The 23,326-nt window shown below is 44.7% G+C and overlaps 2 protein-coding genes across 2 annotated transcripts in view; both read right to left on the reverse strand.

Moving 5' to 3' along the window:
* ANKUB1 (ankyrin repeat and ubiquitin domain containing 1) overlaps positions 1-15,325 on the reverse strand; it is a 38,341-nt gene extending 23,016 nt beyond the window's left edge. The window contains exons 1-3 of the mRNA XM_044290875.1: positions 15,135-15,325; positions 13,792-13,935; positions 1,357-1,573 (exon numbers count right to left, since the gene is read on the reverse strand). Coding sequence (XP_044146810.1) covers positions 1,357-1,573; positions 13,792-13,935; positions 15,135-15,224 — 451 coding nt within the window. The 5' untranslated portion in view covers positions 15,225-15,325. The remainder of the gene's footprint in view (positions 1-1,356; positions 1,574-13,791; positions 13,936-15,134) is intronic.
* Positions 15,326-20,032: 4,707 nt separating this feature from the next.
* Positions 20,033-22,283, reverse strand: LOC122935116 (E3 SUMO-protein ligase ZBED1-like). Its single transcript, XM_044290874.1, has 2 exons — positions 20,800-22,283; positions 20,033-20,599 (listed from the first exon to the last, which is right to left on the reverse strand). The coding sequence occupies exons 1-2, from the start codon at positions 22,255-22,257 to the stop codon at positions 20,111-20,113; spliced, it is 1,947 nt and encodes a 648-aa protein (XP_044146809.1). The 5' UTR covers positions 22,258-22,283; the 3' UTR covers positions 20,033-20,110.
* Between the last annotated feature and the right edge of the window lie 1,043 nt (positions 22,284-23,326).

Consider the following 23,326-nt stretch of genomic DNA (forward strand, 5'->3'; position numbering starts at 1 on the left):
CTGAAAGCTGGAGGCAGGCTGTGCTCAGTGTGGGCTGGAGGCAGGCTGTGCTCAGTGTGGGCTGGAGGCAGGCTGTGCTCAGTGTGGGCTGGAGGCAGGCTGTGCTCAGTGTGGGCTGGAGGCAGGCTGTGCTCAGTGTGGGCTGGAGGCAGGCTGTGCTCAGTGTGGGCTGGAGGCAGGCTGTGCTCAGTGTGGGCTGGAGACAGGCTGTGCACAGTGTGGGCTGGAGACAGGCTGTGCACAGTGTGGGCTGGAGACAGGCTGTGCACAGTGTGGGCTGGAGACAGGCTGTGCACAGTGTGGGCTGGAGGCAGGCTGTGCTCAGTGTGGTTTGGTGGCTGGCTGAGCTGAGTGTGGGCTGGAGGCAGGCTGTGCTCAGTGTGGGCTGGAGGCAGGCTGTGCTCAGTGTGGGCTGGAGGCAGGCTGTGCTCAGTGTGGGCTGGAGGCAGGCTGGGCTCAGTGTGGGCTGGAGGCAGGCTGTGCTCAGTGTGGGCTGGAGGCAGGCTGTGCTCAGTGTGAGCTGGAGGCAGGCTGTGCTCAGTGTGGGCTGGAGACAGGCTGTGCTCAGTGTGGGCTGGAGGCAGGCTGTGCTCAGTGTGGGCTGGAGGCAGGCTGTGCTCAGTGCCTGAGAGTGCTGCTGGCTGGACCTGGCTGGCTGGCGAGGGTGGTTTCAACAGTCGGTTGAGTGTCTGAGTGTGTGTGCACTATACTGTAGTCTGTAGAGACTCTGCAGATAGAGACTGTGCAAGTGTGGCAGTGGCGGCACCTGTGGTCTCTCCACGTCCCGTGCTCCTCTGTTCTGCCTGTAAAAAACACAAGTGGCCGGTGCTGCGTACAGCAGCTGCAGCACTGATGACATTGTGACGTCACGATACAGCGCACTGTGATCTGGACGTGCTGCTAGGCCCTGCCTCCTTTCGGGGATACTTAAAGTGACCATGTCTGAGCCGGAGGCCACTGGCTGTCAGCTTAACCACAAAAAAGGAGGACTTGTGGCCGCCCGTCCTGGCCTTGTGCCGGACGGAGGACCAGAAGTTTAAAAACCGGACTGTCTGGCCACCCTAGCCGGAAATGACACAGTGGTTAATGCAGCTCAGCTCCCATTCACCGCTGGTAAGAACAGTTGATTGGTGGGGGTGCCAGGTGATGGACTTTCACCAATCTGAAATTCATGACCTATTCTAAGGATAGGTCATCAATATCTAGAGCAAAAAGTGTTAAACTCTGTTCTTTTTCAATGTTTTTATGCATTGTTTTTGTTGATGATCAAAGCAAAATGCAGAAATGAATCAATATGTTATTTTGCACAAGAACACGTGATATTACATATTTTCCTAGAGGTAGCCGGTTGCATACCTAGATCCAGATGGTAGTCACTCAGAGTGTTACAGTCATACATTTCTTGTCCTTCTAATGTCCTCAGACAGAAAACACTGACGGGAAATCCGCATTTCAGAGACAACATAGTCTTGAGCTTTGCGATCGTTGCAGCAAGAAGATGACTATTCCCTGTTATTGGGACTCTCTCTTTGGTAACCGCATTGTATACATACAGAGCTGGCTTTTCTTCCTCCTAAAATGATAGCAAAGTCTTAGAAATACAGAGATTCACATCTTCATTAAATAACATACTAGGAATTTCATTTAAGATTTCAGATTGTCTAGGGATGGGGAACTGGCTGATATGTAATTAGCCTCTGTCGACACTCCATTAATTCGTAAAGGGATTGTCCCATGAAAAATATAATGGAGTTTTCAAACCAGCACCTGGATCTGAATACTTTTGTAATTGCATGTAATTTTAAATTTACTATAGCCACTGAGTTATGGAATAAAATATATATGATTAGCGACACCTCTCATTTGTTCTTTTTCTTATTTTTCTGTCCACCTCGCTGATCCATCCTTGATCGGCCTCCTGAGCTGTGAAAGAGAGAGCTGCAGCAGAAAGGACACCCACCCCTAAAAGCTGCCAACTTGATGTAAATTTAGCAGAGCAATTGAAGCAATAAATGTGGAGATCTCTGGATCCATGTGAGGTACAGGGCTGGTTCTAGCTTTGTTAGAAATAGTTTTTTGTGTACTATATGATGCCTGATTATCATGTTCTACATTAATCATGGTATAACACCTTTAACTTGCCCAGTATGATGGATGTGTTTCGAGGTAGATTCCAATGAATCCCATTGACCAATAATAAGCCTGATATTTTTTGAACTGGGTTCCAGAGTTTTGGATGCCCGCCTAGTGCTATAGGCTGTGCTCGCCTTGGTTGAACTTAACCCCTTAAGGACACGGCCATATTTCACCTTAAGGACCAGGCCATTTTTTGCAAATCTGACCAGTGTTACTTTAAGTGCTGATAACTTTAAAACGCTTTGACTTATCCAGGCCATTCTGAGATTGTTTTTTCGTCAATATATTCTACTTCATGACACTGGTAAAATGAAGTAAAAAAAATAGTTTTTTATTTATAAAAAAATACCAAATTTACCAAAAGTTTGTAAAAAATTGCTAATTTCCAAGTTACAATATCTCGACTTCTATAATACATAGTAATACCTCCAAAAATAGTTATTACTTTACATTCCCCATATGTCTACTTCATGTTTGGATCATTTTGGGAATTATATTTTATATTTTGGGGATGTTACAAGGCTTAGAAGTTTAGAAGCAAATCTAGAAATTTTCAAAAACCCAATTTTTAGGGACTAGTTCAGGTCTGAAGTCACTTTGTGAGGCTTACATAATAGAAACCACCCAAAAATGAAACTACACCCCACAAGGTATTCTAAACTGATTTTAAAAACGTTGTTAACCCTTTAGGTGTTGCACAAGACTTATTGGCAAATGGAGATGAAATTTGAGAATTTATATTTTTTGGCAAATTTTCAATTTAAATCCATTTTTTCCAGTAAAAAAGCAAGGGTTAACAGCCAAACAAAATGCTATATTTATTGCCCTGATTCTGTAGCTTGCTACTGTATGGGCACACTGGTTTTACAAACTTTGTTAACCCTTTAGGTGTTGCACAAGAGTTATTGGCAAATGGGGATGAAATTTCAGATTTTTTTGCCCAATTTCCAATTTTAACCCATTTTTCCCACTAACAAAGCAAGGGTTAACAGCCAAACAAGACTGTATCTTTATTGCCCTGACTCTGCCATTTACAGAAACACCCCATATGTGGTAGTACACTACTGTACGGCCACACGGCGGGGCGTAGAGGGAAAGGAGCACCATGTGGTTTTTGGAGGGCTGATTTTTTGGACCGGTTTATTTACACCGTGTCCTGTTTCAACCCCACTGATGCACCCCTGGAGTAGAAACTCCCTAAAAGTGACCCCATTTTGGAAACTACGGGATAAGGTGGCGGTTTTGTTGGGACTATTTTTAGGGTACATATGATTTTTGGTTGCTCTATATTTCATTTTTGTGAGGTTATGTTACCAAAAATGTAAATTCTGAAATGTCATCTCCATTTGCCATTAACTGTTGAGGAACACCTACCTAAAGGGTTAATAAAGTTTGTAAAATCAGTTTTGAATACCTTGAGGGGTGTAGTTTCCCTTAGTCACTTTTAGGGAGTTTCTACTCTAGGGGTGCATCAGGGGGGCTTCAAAAGGGACATGGTGTCAATAAAAAAGGCCATCTAAATTGGTCCTTTCCTTTTAAACATTTTTTTTAGGTGTCTCAAGTCTGAGAACCATAGTTTTTATCGATTGTCAGTGGCTAAATGGAATTAAAATTGGGGAAGGGGATTATAAATTTAGTACTCCATGGAAGTGTGGTACTCCCTGAAGCAACCGTCAATGCAGAGGCCCGGATGATCGGGGCACGTGTCACATTGAGTAGTGGTGTCCTTCCGTATCCCCCTCCTGTGACACACTCTGCACTTTTTTTGGGTCCATCCCTTCTTTCCAGTATGGGGGACCACACCTGGAAAGTGTTGGCCAGGGACGATCCGGGCGCCTTCAGTTCCTGAGGTACTCCGGCCTGCTCTTTCCCAGTCCGAAAAGATCAGGGCCTTGAGGACTGCCTCATAGAACTGGAGGAATTTCCCTGTGTTGCCAGCGCACTGGAACAGTACAAAAGAGTTGTACATGGCAACCTGCACCAAGTAGACCGCAACTTTTTTGTACCATGTCTGCATTTTGCACATGGCGTTATATGGCTTTAGGACTTGATCAGAGAGATCAACTCCTCCCATATACCGATTGTAGTCGACGATACAATCGGGCTTGAGGACCGTTGCCGCGTTACCTCGCACAGGGACAGGGGTGATGCCGTTACCGTGAATTGTGGACAGTACAAGGACATCCCTCTTGTCCTTATATCTGACTAGCAGCAGGTTTCCACTGGTAATGGCATGGGTCTCACCTCTGGGGATAGGTACCTGGAGGGGGTGGGCAGGGAGGCCTTGTAGATTTTTCCGCACGGTCCCACGAGCGGACATGGATCTGGTGGCGAGGGACCTGAACAAGATGATACTAGTATAAAATGTATCCATGTAAAGGTGGTAACCCTTATTTAGCAGTGGGTGCATAAGGTCTCACACAAGTTTCCCACTAACACCCAGAGTGGGGGGATATTTTGTGGGTTGAATACGGGAATCTCGCCCCTCGTACACACGAAACTTGTAAGTGTACCCTGAGGTACTCTCACAAAGTTTGTACAGCTTCACGCCATACCTTGCCCGCTTTGAGGGAACATACTGGTGGAAAATGAGTCTCCCCTTGAATGCAATGAGAGACTCATCAACCACGACCTCCCTTCCAGGTACGTAGGCTTCAAAAAATTTGGCCTCGAAGTGATCAATGACCGGCCTGATTTTGTACAGGCGGTCATAGGCAGGATCACCTCGGTGGGGATATGCTGCATTATCTGCATAATGCAGGCATTTCCGGATGGCCGTACTGTAGAGTGGGGTCTGGTAGAGGATGTTCCCACTCCAGTACAGCCTGGCACTAGGTTTTTTGACTAGGCCCATGTGCAGCATGAGGCCCCAAAATGTCCTCATCTCGGCTGCACTGACCGGGGTCCAGCCACCGGGCCTAGCCAAAAAGGAGCCCAGGTTTTGAGCGACGAACTGTTGGGCGTACGGGATTGTCTGCTCCACCATTAGATTTACCAGTTGGTCACTGAAAAAATGACTATAAAAGTCGTATTCAGTGAAGCCCACTGTGGAAATCTGGATTCCTGGTTGTCCAACAAAATTAGGAATCACAGGCTCAAATCGCTCTGGGGTACACCAGCCAAATTCACCTGCAGGGGGCTCAGGTGGACTGACCTGGTGGGCCGGAAAAAGCCCCAGAGCTGCTCGTACTAGGGTGGGCCACAGGGTCGCTAGCATGTGGGTCCCCTCGATCCGCCTGGCGGCATCTCCGCCGCCGTGGAGGCTCATCATCGCTTGATGATGAGGAGGACGCGGATGACAAAAGGAACATGGGGTCATCCTCGTCCTTACTGGGGCTCTCAGACTCGGAGGCAAGGAGGGCGTATTGCTCCTTGGCCGAGAACGTCCGGCGGGCCATAGAGGAGTGTGTGTCTGCGTGTGTGTGTGTGCGTGTAAATCTTTATTAGGTGTGTGGGGGGGGGGGGGGGCAAGGGTGTTCCCAGACTCTTCCCTAAACCTAACAGGGAAAAAAATAAAATAAATAAATAACAAAAAATAAGAGCCTAAAAAAAAGGGAAAAAAATTAAATAAAATTCTAACTCGCTGATCAGCCGTCTGATGCACTAACAGTGGCCGGACGCTAAAGAGTGCCGGCCACTGTCAGCGTACACCAGCTGTGCTGTGGACCCCAGACAAATCACTGAAAAAAACACCAAACAGATTTACCACTGACTATACTAGCTGGTTATATAAGCAGATATTAAAAGCTGAGACTTTTGCCAATATATTCCTGTCAGGAAGATATCGGAGCCCATCATGCACCACGTCACGGTCACTCAGCATGGCAAGGGGTCCTACCACTGCACTAACTATGGTGTGAACACGGTCTGAAGGTGATAAAATCAAGATCACAGCCAAGCTTCCACACAACCGCATAGCAGGTCAGCTAATGCAATGTGAACAAAGCCAGACTGTAAGCCACACCCATATCAGACCATGTGATGGAGGTTTCCAGGTGCAACAGAATGTTCAATTGCCAGATAGAGGCCCATTCAATACATATAAAACAACATCACAAAAATATAGTGGTCAATATGGGGGAACTGTCTCAACCACAAACACTGTAGCGTGTCTTTCATTGGGCGAGCAGTCCCACCGCATGTGAACCACAAAATTACCGTGGCAAGTATGGGAGAGCTGCTCAAACCCCAAACACTGTAGCGTGTTTATCATTGGGGGAGCAATCCCACCGCATGTGGACCGCAGCAAATGCCATCCCCAGCAGAAAATGCGTACAATGGAGGATGCCGGCGCGGTCCAGATGCACCACAAAGGCATCCTACACAAAACGGAGCATTGTGCGGATGAAAATATAATTATATAAATCACAGAAAAAAATGCACCAAACGGATATGCCACTGACTATACTAGCTAGTCATACAAGCAGATATTAAAAGCTGAGACTTTTGCCAATATATTCCTGTCAGGAACACATCAGAGCCCATCATGCACCACGTCACGGTCTCTCAGCATGGCAAGGGTCCTACCACTACGCTAACTATGGTGTGAACACGGGGGTGATAGTGACATTATAGTGACATTAGTGACATTATTTGCATTGTAGCTTTTATTGCTAATAGCCCAACAATTTCTAAAGCAGGAATGATCCCTGTAATGACAAATAATTTTAAATTAATTATTCTGCTCCAACAGGCATAATGGTAATCCTTAATGATTCGAAAATTCTAAGTTTATCTTTACATCTTAGATCAGCTTTACAAGTTGTGGGGAAGAATTACTATTCTAAAAGTGCAAGAATTCTGGTCCAATTTGAATTAAAAAAAACTGATGTACATGCAGTGTGCCAGATTTATTATATGGTTTAGAAACTGTTGAAAGTATTTTCCAAATGGTCAAAAATGCACCAAAATTAAACCGCAGCGACAAAGCTTCTGAATGTTATTGCGGACCAACGACAGGTTACAACAACTCTATTAAAAGTCTGCTTACGCATTTCGAACTACATGTATATGAGCATGAATTAAATAGTATGTTCTAGTCTCTTCTGCAATTAATTATTTGTATCTCACAATCAGGTTTCAGCAGCGAGTAGCGCTTTACATAGCTGCACATTTTGGCCATCTGGAACTTGCAGAATGGCTACAAAGAAAAGGTGCCAGAGCAGATGAGGCAGTTGGGGTTCATCCATATAGAGAATGGTGCCGTGATACTGACCATCTCGATAATGAAAAATGTGCAGTCCATGCTGCTGCCGAAAGAGGTCAGCTTCTTCTGATCAAATCATTTATTGCACTGAATGTGTTGTGTTTGGAGTGTCAAAATGGACTGGGTCAGACACATGCGGTGGGATTGCTCCCCCAATGATAAACACGCTACAGTGTTTGGGGTTTGAGCAGCTCCCCCATACTTGCCACGGTAATTTTGTGGTTCACATGCGGTGGGACTGCTCGCCCAATGAAAGACACGCTACAGTGTTTGTGGTTGAGACAGTTCCCCCATATTGGCCACTATATTTATGTGATGTTGTTTTATATATATTGAATGGGCCTCTATCTGGAAATTGAACATTCTGTTGCACCTGGTAACCTCCATCACACGGTCTGATATGGGTGTGGCTTACAGTCTTGCTTTATTCACATTGCATTAGTTGTCCTGCTATGCGGTTGTGTGGACGCTTGGCTGTGAGCTGGATTTTATCACCTTCAGACCGTGTTCACACCATAGTTAGTGCAGTGGTAGGACCCCTTGCTATGCTGAGTGACCGTGACGTGGTGCATGATGGGCTCCGATATCTTCCTGACAGGAATATATTGGCAAAAGTCTCAGCTTTTAATATCTGCTTATATGACCAGCTAGTATAGTCAGTGGTATATCTGTTTGGTGTATTTTTCAGTGATTTATATGATTGTATTTTCATCCGCACAATGGTCCTGTCTGTGTAGGATGTTTTTGTGGTGCATGTGGACCGCGCTGGCGTCCTCCTTTGTATGCATTACTTGCTCGGGATGGTCGTTTGCTGCGGTCCACATGCGGTGGGATTGCTCCCCCAATGATAAACACGCTACAGTGTTTGGGGTTTGAGCAGCTCCCCCATACTTGCCACGTTAATTTTGTGGTTCACATGCGGTGGGACTGCTCGCCCAATGAAAGACACGCTACAGTGTTTGTGGTTGAGACAGTTCCCCCATATTGGCCACTATATTTTTGTGGACCCCAGACACCCTAAGAGGATGATTACTTTCCCTAAAGTCTCCCTGCCTGAACTAAACCTTTCCCTACCCTGTCCCTAACTTAAATTTTAGTGCCAGATGGCACTTTGCAGGATCTAAAGAGGGGGTGCTGGGCACAGATCAGGGGGTGCACTGTGGATCACCATCCTGTTCCGGGTTATCGGGTCACCAGAGACCTGAATTGACTTGCGGTTTGCTGCGGACGCCAATGCGGGGGGGGGGGTCACAGGACCCCCCGGCGCATTTAGCCAAGGTGCCTGCTCAATGATTTAAGGAGGCACCAGGTTCCAATCACCGCCTGCCGGTGATCGGAACTATACTGTACATGACGTACCGATACGTCCTGTGTCCTGAAGAGGTTAAAGAGCCCAGTCATGTATGGAGACTTACTGAGCCAGCCAAAATCCTACTCCAGCGCGGTGGTGATTGGAACTACACAGGACGTACAGGTAAGCCCTGTGTCCTTAAGTACCAGGACATCAGGGCGTACCTGTACGCCCTGTGTTCTTAAGGGGTTAATGGACATATCGCTTTTTCCAACTGGACTATTTAACTGCCCCATCAACTTCACTCAGACCGACCCAAATAAAACACTGATGGCAAAGACTTAGGACTATATTATACCGCCTAATGTTCGGGCAGTGTGCGCACCAATGAATGATAGCACATCCATCACCACTAGTTTGCACTGCCCTGATTACACAGGCCAAAGCAAATTGAATGTGGGAGGAACAATTGCTACCACAGTCGTTCCTTCCATATTCAGTTCTGTAGATTATTAGCAGCTCATCCCTGATTACACAATTTACATTATGGAGTGTATAAAGTCTGTTTAAGACAGTTTATCTCCACATGGTTTTCTACTTGCGCGTTCTTGACACTGGTATACTTTTTAGGATTTCTCTGGTCTTTCTCTTGCCTTGCTCTGGTTGGTACCTAGTCCTGAGTTGGCTTTAATCTTAACTCGGACATTTAGCATCTGCTCTAATCATTCCTCTGTCTAGAATCCTACAGGACAATGACCCTAAACACACATCCAATGTCATTAAGAACTATCTTCAGCGTAAAGAAGAACAAGGCGTCCTGGAAGTGATGATATGGCCTCCACAGTGCTCTTATCTCAACATCATCTAGTGTGACTGTGATTACATGAAGAGACTGAAGGATTGGAGCAAGCCTACATCCATAGATGATCTGTGGTTAGTTCTCCAAGATGTTTGGAACAACCTCCCTGCCGAGTTCCTTCAAAAACTGTGTGTGAGTGTTCCTAGAAGAAATTATGCTATTTTGAAGGCAAAGGATGGTTACACCAAATATTTTTTGATTTAGATTTCTCTTTAGTTCATTCACCTTGCAATTTGTTAATTGATGAAAATAAACTAGAAACACTTCTATTTTTGAAAGCATTCTTACTTTGCAGCATTTTTTACACGCCTGCCTAACGCCTTTTCACTGTACTGATGACATATATGTTAAAGTCTGAGATGGAAATGCCCCTTTAATTACTGTATATGGTCCTTGGAGTAATCTCACAGTGCAGCCCTCTAACTAAAAAAACATTTGTAACATTTGTACTCCTGTTCAGAGCGCTCAGCAGGTGCTCTATTAATGTTGCATGCGCAGCTAATTAATATGCCAAACAGCCAAGGACCCTGTCCAAATTATTTGAGCTGTTTTGGCATATTCTGGAGCCTTATCATTTACTGGCCCAAAGGCCAGTGGACCACTAAGGATTAGAAAACCTACAGTATTAGGCCACTTCGGTCCAGGCTAAGAAATCTAGACATTTAAGAGCCAAATTATATTTTTTGGTCACCAAATTAAAACTTCAACCCTAGGCTGTGGCCTGACACTGGCTACATTCATACTCAAAGAGCATCTGTCAGCAGATCTGTACTTGTGAAACTGTCTGACCTGTTACATGTGCACTTGGCAGCTGAAGACATCTGTGTTGGTCCCATGTTCATATGTGCTCACATTGCTGAGAAAAATGAAGTTTTAACATATGCAAATGAGCCTCTAGGAGCAACAGTGGTGTTGGTTGCCATTGCTGAGAGAGCTGAGGCCATTGCTCCTAGAGGCTCATTTAGATATATAAAAATTTCATTTTTCTCAGCAATTCAGGCACATATTAAGATGGGACCAACACAGATGCCTTCAGCTGCCAAGCGCACATGCAACATGTCAGCCAGTTTCATAGCTACAAATCTGATGACAGATGTCCTTAAAAGGGAATGTTTCATAAGAAAACGATCTATTGTTTAAATCAAGTTTTTAAGTTAAACATATATTTTTTAGAATTGTTGGTGATTTTTTTTAATTTTCAAATTGACACAAGGCCTAATACAGTCCTGATCAAAAGTTTAAGAACACTTGAAAAATGGCAAAAAATCATATTTTACATTGTTGGATCTTAACAAGGTTCCAAGTAGAGCTTCAATATGCTACAAGAAGAAATGAGAGTGAGACAAAACATTTTTAGGGCATTCAATTAATTGAAAATAACGATTAAACTGAAACAGGCATTTTTTCAGCTGATCCAAATTTTAGGACCACATGCCTTTAAAAGGCCAAATCTGTGCAAAGATGTGGATTCATTGTCATTTTCTGTCAGGTAGTCACACGTTGTGATGGCAAAGGCAAAAAAATTCTCCCTTTTTGAACGTGGTCGGGTTGATGAACTGCACAAGCAGGGTCTCTCACAGCGCACCATTGCTGCTGAGGTGGGACGCAGTAAGACAGTCATTTGGAATTTCTTAAATGATCCTGAGGGTATGGAACAAAAAAGTCAAGTGGAAGACCCAAAAAAATGTCACCAGCACTGAGCCGGAGGATCCAATTGGCTGCCTGTCAAGACACTGGACGATCCTCGACCCAAATTAAGGCCCTTACTGGTGCTGACTGCAGCCCCATAACCATCAGACGGCATCTGAGACTGAAGGGCTTCAAAAACAAAAAATGTATTCAAAGACCTCGTCTCCTTGAAGGCCACAGAACTGCTCGTTTGGACTTTGCAAGAGAGCAGCAAACATGGGACATTCAAAGGTGTAAGAAAGTTTTATTCTCTGATGAGAAAAATTTTAACCTTGATGGTCCTGATGGTTTCCAACGTTACTGGCATGACAAGCAGATCCCACCTGAGATGTTTTCTAGGCGCCACAGTGTAAGGGGGCGCCATAATGGTCTGGAGTGCTTTTTCCTTCAGTGGAACAATGGAGCTTCAGGAAGTGCAGGGGCGTCAAACGGCCGCTGGCAATGTCCAGATGTTGCAGAGAGCATTCCTCATGACTGAGGGCCCTCGTCTGTGTGGTAACGACTGGGTTTTTCAACAGGACAACGCTACAGTACACAATGCCCGCAGGACAAGGGACTTCATCCAGGAGAATAACATCACTCTTTTGGCCCATCCTGCGTTTTCCCCTGATCTAAATCCAATTGAGAACCTTTGGGGATGGATGGCAAGGGAAGTTTACAAAAATGGACAACAATTTCAGACAGTAGATGGCCTTTGTGCCGCCGTCTTCACCACTTGGAGAAATGTTCCCACTCACCTCATGGAAACACTTGCATCAAGCATGCTGAAACAACTTTTTGAAGTGATCAACAATAATGGCGGAGCTACTCATTACTGAGTTCATGTTTGGAAGTTGGATTTCTGTTTTTAGGGGGGGGGGGGGTTTATTTTTTTTTGGAGAAAATTAGAATAAAGGCAGCTCTCACCTGCTTCACTTGTTAGAGGCACGGGTATAGCCTGGACACGGCCGTGGATAGACTGAAGAAAATGGTGCAAGATCAAGCTCCATATAACAACTAGTCCTTTATTTCATGCAGTATAAAAATACAAACAGATGCAAGGTAAATGGTCTACGCGTTTCGGACCACATTATGCCAGTCCTTTCTCATGCCACTCTTACTACTTGTTATATGGAGCTGGATCTTGCACTTTTTTCTTCAACATACCACAGGATCTACCATTAACAATAGATGATTGTCACAGCTTATAAATGTGCTCCCTCCCTGTACAATGACCGCTACACAAGTCACAGAGCAAGGCTAGAAAGCTCTCCCATAGAAGTCAATGAGTCATCTCCTGTTCGTTGTGTCTGTGGCCCATGGGGCTGCTTTAAAGTACATCTCTTAATGCTGTTAACAACAGCTCAGGTAAGATGACTGATGCCATAATAATATACAAAAAAATAGAATAAAAACAAAATCTACAATAAAAAAAGAGCAGATTAGAAAAAAAGAATAGGTCACTGTCTGGTTTTAATAGGCAGACTATATTCTAGGTGACACATTCCTTTTAATTGACTAAGGGCCACCATAGACTGACTGACTCTGTATTTATCATGCACCAAATTCTGAACGTATTACATGTCACAAGGCTGGACATTATGTGCCACTGGCAATGGAAAAATGCTGAATATACTCATACAATAATGTGTTAATGTTGGGTGCTGGCATGTGGTGGCTGTAGCTATACGACATTTAAAGGCGCACACACAAAGGGGTTACTGTTCTCTATGTGAGTGGTATAACCATATAGGCACTAATGTACAATATTTTTGAGTACTATAGCAGTAATTCAAGTTAACTAGAAAATATGATGACAAACGTTCTCCTTGTAAATATTTAGTAAAAGGGTTATCTCATGATTAATTTAAAAAATGAAAATCAGACATCATAAAGTACATGGAAGCCTCTTTCTAACAAAGCTAGAACCAGCCCTGTACATGGATCCAGAGATCTCCAAATGAATAGCTCTAATTAGATTTATTTCAAGCTGGCAGCTCAGGGGGCATGTTCTGCCTGCTGCACCTAGTGGCAGTTGAAGGATGGAACTGAGCATGTGTGTCCAGCTCAGTAAGGTGGACAGAGAAATTAGAAAATGTGAAAACAGCAGGTGGCGCTATACAGATAGATTGCATTGAATAACTCGCTGGCCATACCAACTTTTTAATTGCATGCAATTACAAAAGTATTCAGATCCAGGTGCTGAATAGAAAAATGTAGAATATTTTTCGTGGGACAAACCCTTTAAGGGTCCATTCACACGTCCGTAGGTGTTTTGCGTGGACATGGACACCGGCAATGTGCATTCTGGATTTCGCGGACCGCACGTTGCCGGTACTATAATAAAAAATGCCCTTTCTTATCTGCAGTTGCGGCATTAAAATAGCTGATAGGTGGGGGTGACGGGAGTCGGACCTCCGCTAACCAGATATTGATGACCTCTCCTTAGGTCATCAATATTTAATTCCTAGAAATCCGCAATGTGGCAGGGGAAACAAGTATGGACCTGCAGGAAAGACAACATCTCGCCAATAGAGAGCTCCAACAACAGCACTATTATAAATGATAGAAGGGTGTAACATGTTTAAATGTAAGAAAATATATTATCTGCTATTATAGTTTGCTTCTTACCTTCACAATGCACTTAATGGTGGAGCAAAGAGTAATCCCAGCGTCTGTTAGGACCCACTCATCTCTTAGCACCCCTCCTGCATATATAAGCTCCAAATACCTCCTCCCCTGCTTGTCATCTGACAGCTGGATGTGAAAATAGTCCTGCAAAACAGTGTGTTTTTTGATTTTTTGATCTAGCACATCATAACCTAGAACAATTGGAGAAGGTCATCTCAACAGATCATAAAGATTTAATAACATTTGGGCCAAGCCCACCAAAACATGGAGGCAGTAACAACCGCCGAAGACACAAAGATCTTGTGGCGACCTCCATAAGTTACTGATATAAAGTAAAATAGCTTATACAAGATCATTTAGGAGTTTCAGAGGTTGAAGTCACTCCTGGATCCTGACATCTAAGGAGACTTGCAGGTCCCTATACCAGCCTATACTTCAGCACTGTACACATATTGTAATCGCTCATATCACTTGCTATTTATTATCCTATAGCTTCCCTGTCTCAGACACACACTGATACATAGTTGGACATAATAGCATGGGAGGAAACTGGACTACCGTAGAGGATACCAGCACTGCGAGGCATGAGCGCCATGCGCTATACAATAAGTGGCAGGATCTAGTTGAGGGATACCAGTAAAATATCGGTATGTCAACCAGGGTTTTTAAGCTTCACTTACAGTGAACCCACTGCTTGTAAAAACACATCTGCACATACAAGTAAATTGCTGTAAAGTCCTATGTACTATGACTTAATCTTCACATGAGAAGAATTTATTATTGTTCTCTCCCATCAGTCTTATGATTGTGGTCTTGTGAAATTCCAGATTACATTACAGCTGTCCTTTGATAACAAGTCCCCGATGATCAGACTTGATGGATAATTATCTACACTGTACATGAAAACAATAAAGAATTATACAGATAAAACCACACAAATACTCACTCAATGAACTTCCAAAAAAAAAGAGAGAGAGAGAGAACGCATGGATGGCCTATCCACACAGTGTGCTTTGATCTGCTGCTTCTTAGCACAATGCACATTGCTTCGCCATAGTCCACTAACTGTATATGAGGCCATGTGTATACATTTTCATTAACGTGCATAAGCTCACTCACCACGTCAAGATTGCCTCTTTCGAGTGGGACCTACTCTAATTTGGCGCAGCACCACGTGGCAACAACAACACAGCACCCACAGGTGGCAAGACCCAACAGCCCAACAGCACCCCTGCTGTCAGACTGAGCCCTCATGGCACAGCATCACAGCCACAGCAGCAACCACGCAGTACTGCATCATGGGAACAGATGTCTACAACTCACCTGTCACTCAATGAATCTACCTTTAGCATCTGTTTGACTTTCTTGACAGTTTGGCCCCGAGGAATATCAAAGGGTTCGCAAAGACCATCAAATGCTATAAAGACTTTCATTTTACGGAAATCGGTGAATCTGAAAATATGCTCTTGGCTTCTTATTAGCAGATCATGCCTGGCATCTCTCTTGCTACTTGGTAGGAAGAAGTAAAACAGGAGCCGCGGTCGGACTGTTTTCTTACCAGGCTGAACAGAAAGAAATCTCCACCCAGCCTTCAGCTAAGCTGCAAACAAGGCAAGTGGCTGCAGGTTAGATACTATCATGACTGACCACAGAGTAAGCACATACACTCATTATGCCATGTTTACTACTCTGCTGTCAGTGAATAGCAACAGTCAGATCTAATCTGTGCTAATTGATGAAGGAGATAGAAGAGATATGAGGATTTATGTATGTCTTGCCTGATAGTTGCTTGAAAACCTCTGTACTTCAAATCCTAAGGTTAAAACAACATAATCCTTTGGTATTAAAGGCATTTATTATATGTAGCAAAGGGATGACAAATCCGTTGTAAGGAGTCAGAGTCACAGATGCCCCTTAAGTTTGTGGATGTTGCTAGGGAAATGTTCCTGCCAATGTTTGCACCCACAAAAGAGCATAGCAAAAGGAGTTTCTTGGCCAGTTGGTTATCGGTAGAGCCAAAGAGCACTTGACCCTCTATCAATTCTGGTCCTCATTTGTAGAGGCTGCCATTTGCGAAACATTTGGTGGGAGATTTATCATCTCCCTTGCATCTGAAAAGTTTTGTTAAAAAGTTGCAAAGTATCTGTCTTTAACTGCGCCATTTAAAAAAATTGTCACATCTCTCAGCTTTTACGCTGCCCTTCCTTACAAAGGGCCAGAAGTGGGTGTGCCCAGCCGCCTCAACAAATTTATCTTCATTTACGCCAGTTTATGCCATCTCAGTCATCATTTTGTACACCAGTTTTTGGTGTACGAAATTACTTAAAAATACGCCAGCAAGGGAGCTGGCATAGATTTTAGATTGTTGCACATCCTGAGAAAAAATTTGTGTAGAGGCCTTCACCTCCATATCACTTTGGCGCTTCCTCCAGCAGTGCAGGCATATTTAATACTGCCGTCTAAATCGCCGGTCTTCATAAATGTACCCACAAGTTTCCATCTTAACCCCTTTTATTTCAGTTTACAGAGCTGTATGAGGGCTTGTTTTTTTGCGTAACGAACTGTAGTTTTTATTTTTTTGTAATATATACATTTTGATCACCATTATTACATTTTTTAGGAGGACAAAATGACAGAAAAATAGCAAATCACGTGTTTTTAATTTTTTTCTGTTACGGTGTTCACCACACATGAATTGTTTCAAAATATTTTAATAGTTAATTCTTTTTTTAACTTTTTTTTTTCCATAACTATTAGCCCCCATAGGGACCTCCTACATGGTATCTATTAGGCTCCTTTCACACAAGCGAGTATTCCGTGCGGGTGCAATGCGTGATGCGAACGCATTGCGGCCGCACGGAATCCAGACCCATTCATTTCAATGGGGCTGTGTACATGAGCGTTGGTTTTCACGCATCACTTGTGCGTTGCGTGAAAATCGCAGCATTTTCTATATTCTGTGATTTTCAAGCAATGTTGGCCCCATAGAAGTGAATGGAGCTGCGTGAAAATCGCATCCACAAGCAAGTGCGGATGCGATGCGTTTTTCACGGATGGTTGCTAAGAGATGTTGTTTGTAAACATTCAGTTTTTTATCACACGCGTGCAAAATTCATTAAATCACATTGCACCCGTGTGATAAAAACTGAACAACTGAACGCGATCACAGACAAAACTGAATAACTTTCTTTGCGAAATTGCCAATTTTTCACTAAACGCATTCGCAACGCATCCGGACTTAATCCGCACACACTCGTCTGCAAGGGGACTTAGGGTGAATAGGATTTTTACTCTCTCCATTCTGAGCTATGCCTTGTGCATAGCTCAGCATAGAGAATGCAATGGCAGGGCTGGATCGCTTCAGAAGCATCAAGTCAGCTATGGCAACCAATCGGAGCCCCGCAATTTCACTGTGGGGGCTCCGATCTGAAGGCAGAGGGAACCGCACCCCTCTGCCTTCACTCACAGGTGCCACAATCAGCGTTGATTGCAGCACCTGAAGGGTTAAATGACAGGGGCGGTGCGATCGCCGCTCCCTGTCAGTGCGGACAGGTGCCGGCTGTATGATACAGCTGGCACACGGTGCGTATGAAAGCAGGGTCACTGCAGAAGCCCGGTCCATACACCCACGGGCCCATAACGCCGTATATACGCCGTTATGGGTTAAGATGCCCATACATCTTCAATAGCTCTCAGCTGGGAGCTATTCTCTCCAGCACTCCCATACACATGGAGAGAGAGGGATCAGATACTGCCAGACACCTCTCTTAGCAGCTGGTCTCCTGTGGGAACCAAAAGTCAGGTGCATTATGTTGAAATCCAGCATGCTTAAAGGGGTTGTGCTGTGTATCGATGACCTAAACGCAGGATAGGTCATCAATATCAGGTCGGTGTTGGGAATCAGACCCCCGCTGATCAGCACTTAAAGGGGTTGTCCAGGTTCAGAGCTGAACCTGGACATCCCTCCATTTTCACCCCGGCAGCCCCCCTGACATGAGCATCGGAGCAGTTCATGCTCCGATGCTCTCCTTTGCCCTGCGCTAAATCGCGCAGGGCAAAGGCATTTTTCTGAGTTCCGGTGACGTACCGGGGCTCTCTATGGGGCTGACAGGAACCCCGGTGACGTCACCGGCACTGATGGGCGGGATTTGGCTCTGCCCTAGCCAGTAAAACGGCTAGGGCAGAGCTAAAGCCCGCCCCTCAGAGCCGGTGACGTCACCGAACACACTGCCGGGCGGAAGTTACCGCCCGGCAGTGTGTTATTGTAAACACAAGAGCCTGTGCCCTGCGCGATCTAGCGCAGGGCACTGGAGCGCATCGGAGCATGAGATGCTCCGATGCCAGGCTCAGGAGGGCTGCCGGGGTGAAAATAAGGGTATGTCCGGTAGGGCTGCGCATCTTCACTCGTCTCACGATTCGATGCGATTACGATTATCAAGTCCACGATTCGATTCGATTCGGCGATGCATCACGATGCATCAAGATTATTACCCAAGTCCCCTTGTTTTTCAATTTTACATCAAAAAATTTATTCAATCAGTCAGAAATTGCACAAAAATATTTATTTGTATCTGCTATTTAAACAAATCATACCAAGTTCCCTGCATATCATATAGCAAAGTCTGAATGAACAAAACAGTGCAGCAGACAACAGTATTTATTTAAAACAGTACTGTCAGTGTCTCTGTAACATTAAACTGTTGTGCTGGCCTGGCTGGTGCAGTTAGTTTATAAGTTTTACAATAGTTTTACCATATAATATATATTATATAATATTAAACAGTACCTACAAAAAAAGGAGCACTTCAGTTCCTGACTGTAAAACATCACAGTGAGTCAGTGAACCTATAACACAGTCAGTGAGACAGTGACTGTGTTATAGGTTCACTCACTGTGATGTTTGCCAGTCAGGAACTGTCTGTCACACAGTGTGTTCAAGTTGTCTGTGTTGCAGAACTTCCTGGTTCACCGTGATTGTTTTGGCAGCAGGAGCAGCACCACCACCACCACCAGCACCACCACCAGCACCAGATGGGTAGTACGTCTAGATCAGTGCTATAAGCTCTCAGAGTTGTCACTTTACAGAAAACGTTACCTGCACTGAGCACTCAGCAAGCACTCTACCACGATACATCAACTGAAGCCAAGCCATGCCACCATTAGAGGAAGCTGGAAAATCCTTGAGAGAATACATTTTCAACTGAATCTGAAAACCTTGGACAAATCTTTATGGGATCACAAACACACACCACAGAATACCAGAAAAAAAATAAACACACATCCTCCTCACTGAATCATAATGGTAAAGGGCAGGCCACAGGACGGGCAATGTGGCACAGCCACCATAGTCAGACATGATGTCAGAAGGTCGGTGTGTGTTTTTTTGGTTTGTGTGAATGTGTATTTGTGTGATCCAATAAAGATTTACTCCAGGTTTTAAGTTTCAATTTATTCTTTCAAGGATTTGCCTTCCTCTGGTGGCTTGGCGGGCGTCAGTTGTCTGGAATTAAATACAGAATTCTTTTGGTTGAAGGTTAAACCCCTAAACAGAGTCAGAAATTCACAGAGCATGACAGACACATTGGGAAAACACCAAAAAACACGTCAGTGTAAAAATACAAAATGGATCGGACGGACAGTCGCATAATAGAAAACCATTCTCCATCTCCTCTCCACTCCAGTGCTGCTAAAAGCTAGAATAATATCATATATTCTGATTAATCATCACAGTGAACTTAGAATATATGATATTATACAATTACAAATATACATATTATAACAAAATGTTACATTCATTGACCGTTTGCAATTGCCACGACCTGCCGACCACTGCCAGTCACCTGCAGGCAGTCACTGCCAGTCTGACTGCCAGTGCCACGACGGCACCCCACCAGTCAGTCAGTCACAGTGACTGAGTGCGTTCCGTTGAGGACGAGAGTGGCATAACTGGCGTTAACCGTTAAGTAACTGGTCTTGTTGACAATGACAGGGATGGAGTTGGAGTAACTGAGGGAGGGGTGGGGAGGAAAAAGGGAAAGGGGAGGAAAAAGGGAAGGGGGGGGGAGGGAAAGAGGGGAAGGGGGGAGGGAAAGGGGGGGGAAGAAAGAAAGACACAGAGACAGACAGACACAGAGACAGACACTCACAGAGACAGACACAGACACTCACAGAGACAGACACAGAGACACAGACAGACAGACACAGAGACACAGACAGACAGACACAGAGACACAGACAGACAGACACAGACACAGAGACACAGACAGACAGACACAGAGACAGACAGACAGAACAAAATCTATAAAATTAAAAACACTGCTCAGCATTTGGGAACATGTAGATTTTTCTGTAAGAACACCAATTGATCTACATGGTCTGGTTTGAGGGCGCTTCGTTTTGCAGTTACCACATCTCCTGCAGTGGAGAAAACCCGCTCTGCAGACACGCTTGTACCTGGGATACACAAGTATTGCTTTGACAGCCGAGAAAGGAGGGGAAATATGACCTCATGCTCACGCCACCAGTTCAAAGGGTCCTCAGTGAGAGGCAGAGGTGGGGCTTTACAATAGTTTTCCATTTCCTCTTCAGCCTTGGCATAGGGGGTCTTTTTGGGTTCTATTGTACCTTCAGTGTCAGTGAAAGACTGTCCCAGCAAACTCACGAGCAGCGATCTGGCCTTTTTGGGAGGAGATGGTGGAGATTCAGAATGGTTGTCTTCGATGGGTGAACTGTCCTCTTCTTCCAGAGTTTGTTTTCTTCTAGGCACTTGATGATCCTCTTGTGTCCTCTCACTCTCATCTGATGTAATCTGTGTTTGAACAAAAAAGAAACAGAAAAAAAACAATAAGTAAAAACACAAATGTCAATGCCTTTGATTCTGATGGGGTGATGAAAAAGCACAGGAAACGGACAGTACAGTTCCCGCACCGCATCAGATTCAGAAGCGTGGTAGTGCTACTGTCGTTTCAAGAAGAAACATGATGGAATTCTTCAAATTAATTTAATTACCTCCAAGGATGCAGCTTCCTCAGTGACTCCTTTAAATATCTCCAATCTTTCTTCATCTGTGAGGATGAAAGGCAGTCCCTTAAAGCGAGGATCCAGTGCAGAGGCTGTATGAAGGATCTTCTTCTCGGCCTCACTGCTGTACCTCTTCTGGAGATCTGTTCTAATAGAATTCTTGATCTCATGGATCATGGGTGTGTCTCCCATCGTGTCTGTCATGCTCTGGAGAAGTTGTGCATTTATAGGGGCAATGAGAGAAACTGTTGGATTGCGCTCTTCTGACATCAGCATGGTTGCATCCTTCATTGGCTTTAATGCACTCACGGCGTCCTCTGCATTTGACACATCTGTTTCGTTTAGAGTGCAGAGATCGGACTCTCCTCTTCTGACTTCTGGAGACAGCAAGGTGGCACAGACTGCAGGTTGTTGTTCCAAGAACCTCTCGACCATGTCGTATGCACTGTTCCATCTTGTTGCCACATCAGTTATTAGCTTATGATTCTTCAGGCCAAGACATTTCTGTTTCTCTTTTAGACAGTGGCTTGCTCTAGTGCTGCGGTGAAAGAATGTGGATATCCAACGTACTCTGCCAAGAAGCCTAGAGAGAGTGGCCACTTTCAACGCTCGCTGGGATGCAAGATTCAGTGTATGGGCGAAGCATTTCACATGGGGGAATTTTCCAACTTGAGCTGCAACTATCATGTTTGACGCGTTGTCGGTCACAAGCACTACAGATTTATCGGACAGCTGCCATTCTTCCACAACATGAGAAAGTAGCTCTGCCAGATGAGCACCCGTGTGAGACTCATAAATGGCTCTCGTTTGCAGTACATGCGACAAAATCTGCCAGTCCTTACTAACGTAATGTGCTGTTATTGTAACATAAGACTCTGTCGTGACTGAAGTCCAGGAATCACACGTTATTGCGACTCGACTTGCTTGGCTCATTGATGCAATTATCTTAGCTTTGGTTTCGTGGTAGAGTGCAGGTATGACGTTTTCTGTAAAGTGACTTCGTGACGGGATCTTGTAACGCGGCTCTATCGTCTTCAAAAGGTAGCGAAACCCACTGTTTTCCACAACAGAGTAAGGGCGCAGGTCCTTCGCTATGAAAGCTGCCACAGCTTTTGTTATTCTCTTTACCTTTTCAGAGTTGGGCGGCAAAGTTGACTGTAACATTGCATCAATTCTTGGCTGATCTGGGTTCATTTCCTTGGTGGTGGTGGTGGTGGTGGTGGTAGGTTTTAGCATTTCTGGGTGAAAACGGCTGACGTGGTTTCTCAGATTAGTAGTATTCCCTAGATATTTAATTTTTGTGTGACAGATTTTACACACAGCGTATGACTTGTCCAATTCGTGCTTCCTACTTTTTTCATAAAAGCCAAAATGTTCCCAGATGTTTGCTTTTAAAAAGCTAGGTGCATTTTTTATCTCTCGTTCCTTTTGTTCTACTTCTGCCATTTTTATTTACTAGCAAATGCAATGCATGCCAGCCTCTATGTGAATTTGTGAGTAGGGATGACACAAGTCTTGAATTTGAGTAGATCAACAGAAAAAGTAACACTGCTGGCTGTGGAGCGATTCTCCTCCTGCCTGTGGTGGACTGGACTGAGCCTGAGGAGTGAGGAAAAACGGACAGGTGAGGTGACACAATTTTTTTTTTTAGGTACGGTAATAACAGGCAGTGTGACCAGCTGCAGTCTCTGTGAGTGGTGTATCTGTGTGATGGTCACCTACCTGTCACAACAAGGTGGCAGAGTCTGGCTGGCACGTGGCACCTGCGCAGGGGCGTAGCTAGAAATGACTGGGCCCCATAGCAAAAAAAATGTATGGGGTGACCTCTATGAACCTTGTAAAGAAACCAAGACAATGGGGACACGGGACATAGCTTTCTGTCGCAGTTACATCTGACTCCGCTCCCCGAGGGGCCCAAAGGCACCAGCATTATAAATGGCACATGCCGCCATGTGCCATGCTGGTGCCTTTGGGCCCCTCGGGGACCGGAGTCAGATGTAACTGCGACAGAAAGCTATGTCCCGTGTCCCCATTGTCTTTACAAGGTTCATAGAGGTCACCACCGGGGCGGCCGCGGCCCATAAATTTTTTTTGCTATGGGGCCCAGTCATTTCTAGCTGGTAGGCGGCGGTAGAGAGTTTACATTGGTGCTCGAGGCTGTGCTTAATGCTACTTTCACACTTGCGTCAGAGGATTCCGGCAATCTGGACGCAAACGGATGCATTTGTCAGGCGGATCCGTCTGACAAATTCATTGAAATACCGGATCTGTGTCTCCGGTGTCATCTGGAAAAACGGATCCGGTGTTTATTTTTTTCACAGATTTAAAGGTCTGCGCAGCAATTTTAATGCCGGATCTGGCACTAATACATTTCAATATAAGTTTAAAGCTGGATCCGGCAAGTGTTCAGGATTTTTGGCAGGAGAGAAAACTGTAGCATGCTGCGCCGGTATTCTCTCCGGTCAAAAAACGTAAGAGGGACTGAACTGATGCCTCCTGAACGGATTGCTCTCCA

Source organism: Bufo gargarizans, chromosome 4 (assembly GCF_014858855.1).
Source record: "Bufo gargarizans isolate SCDJY-AF-19 chromosome 4, ASM1485885v1, whole genome shotgun sequence".
Taxonomy (NCBI): Eukaryota; Metazoa; Chordata; class Amphibia; order Anura; family Bufonidae; genus Bufo; species Bufo gargarizans.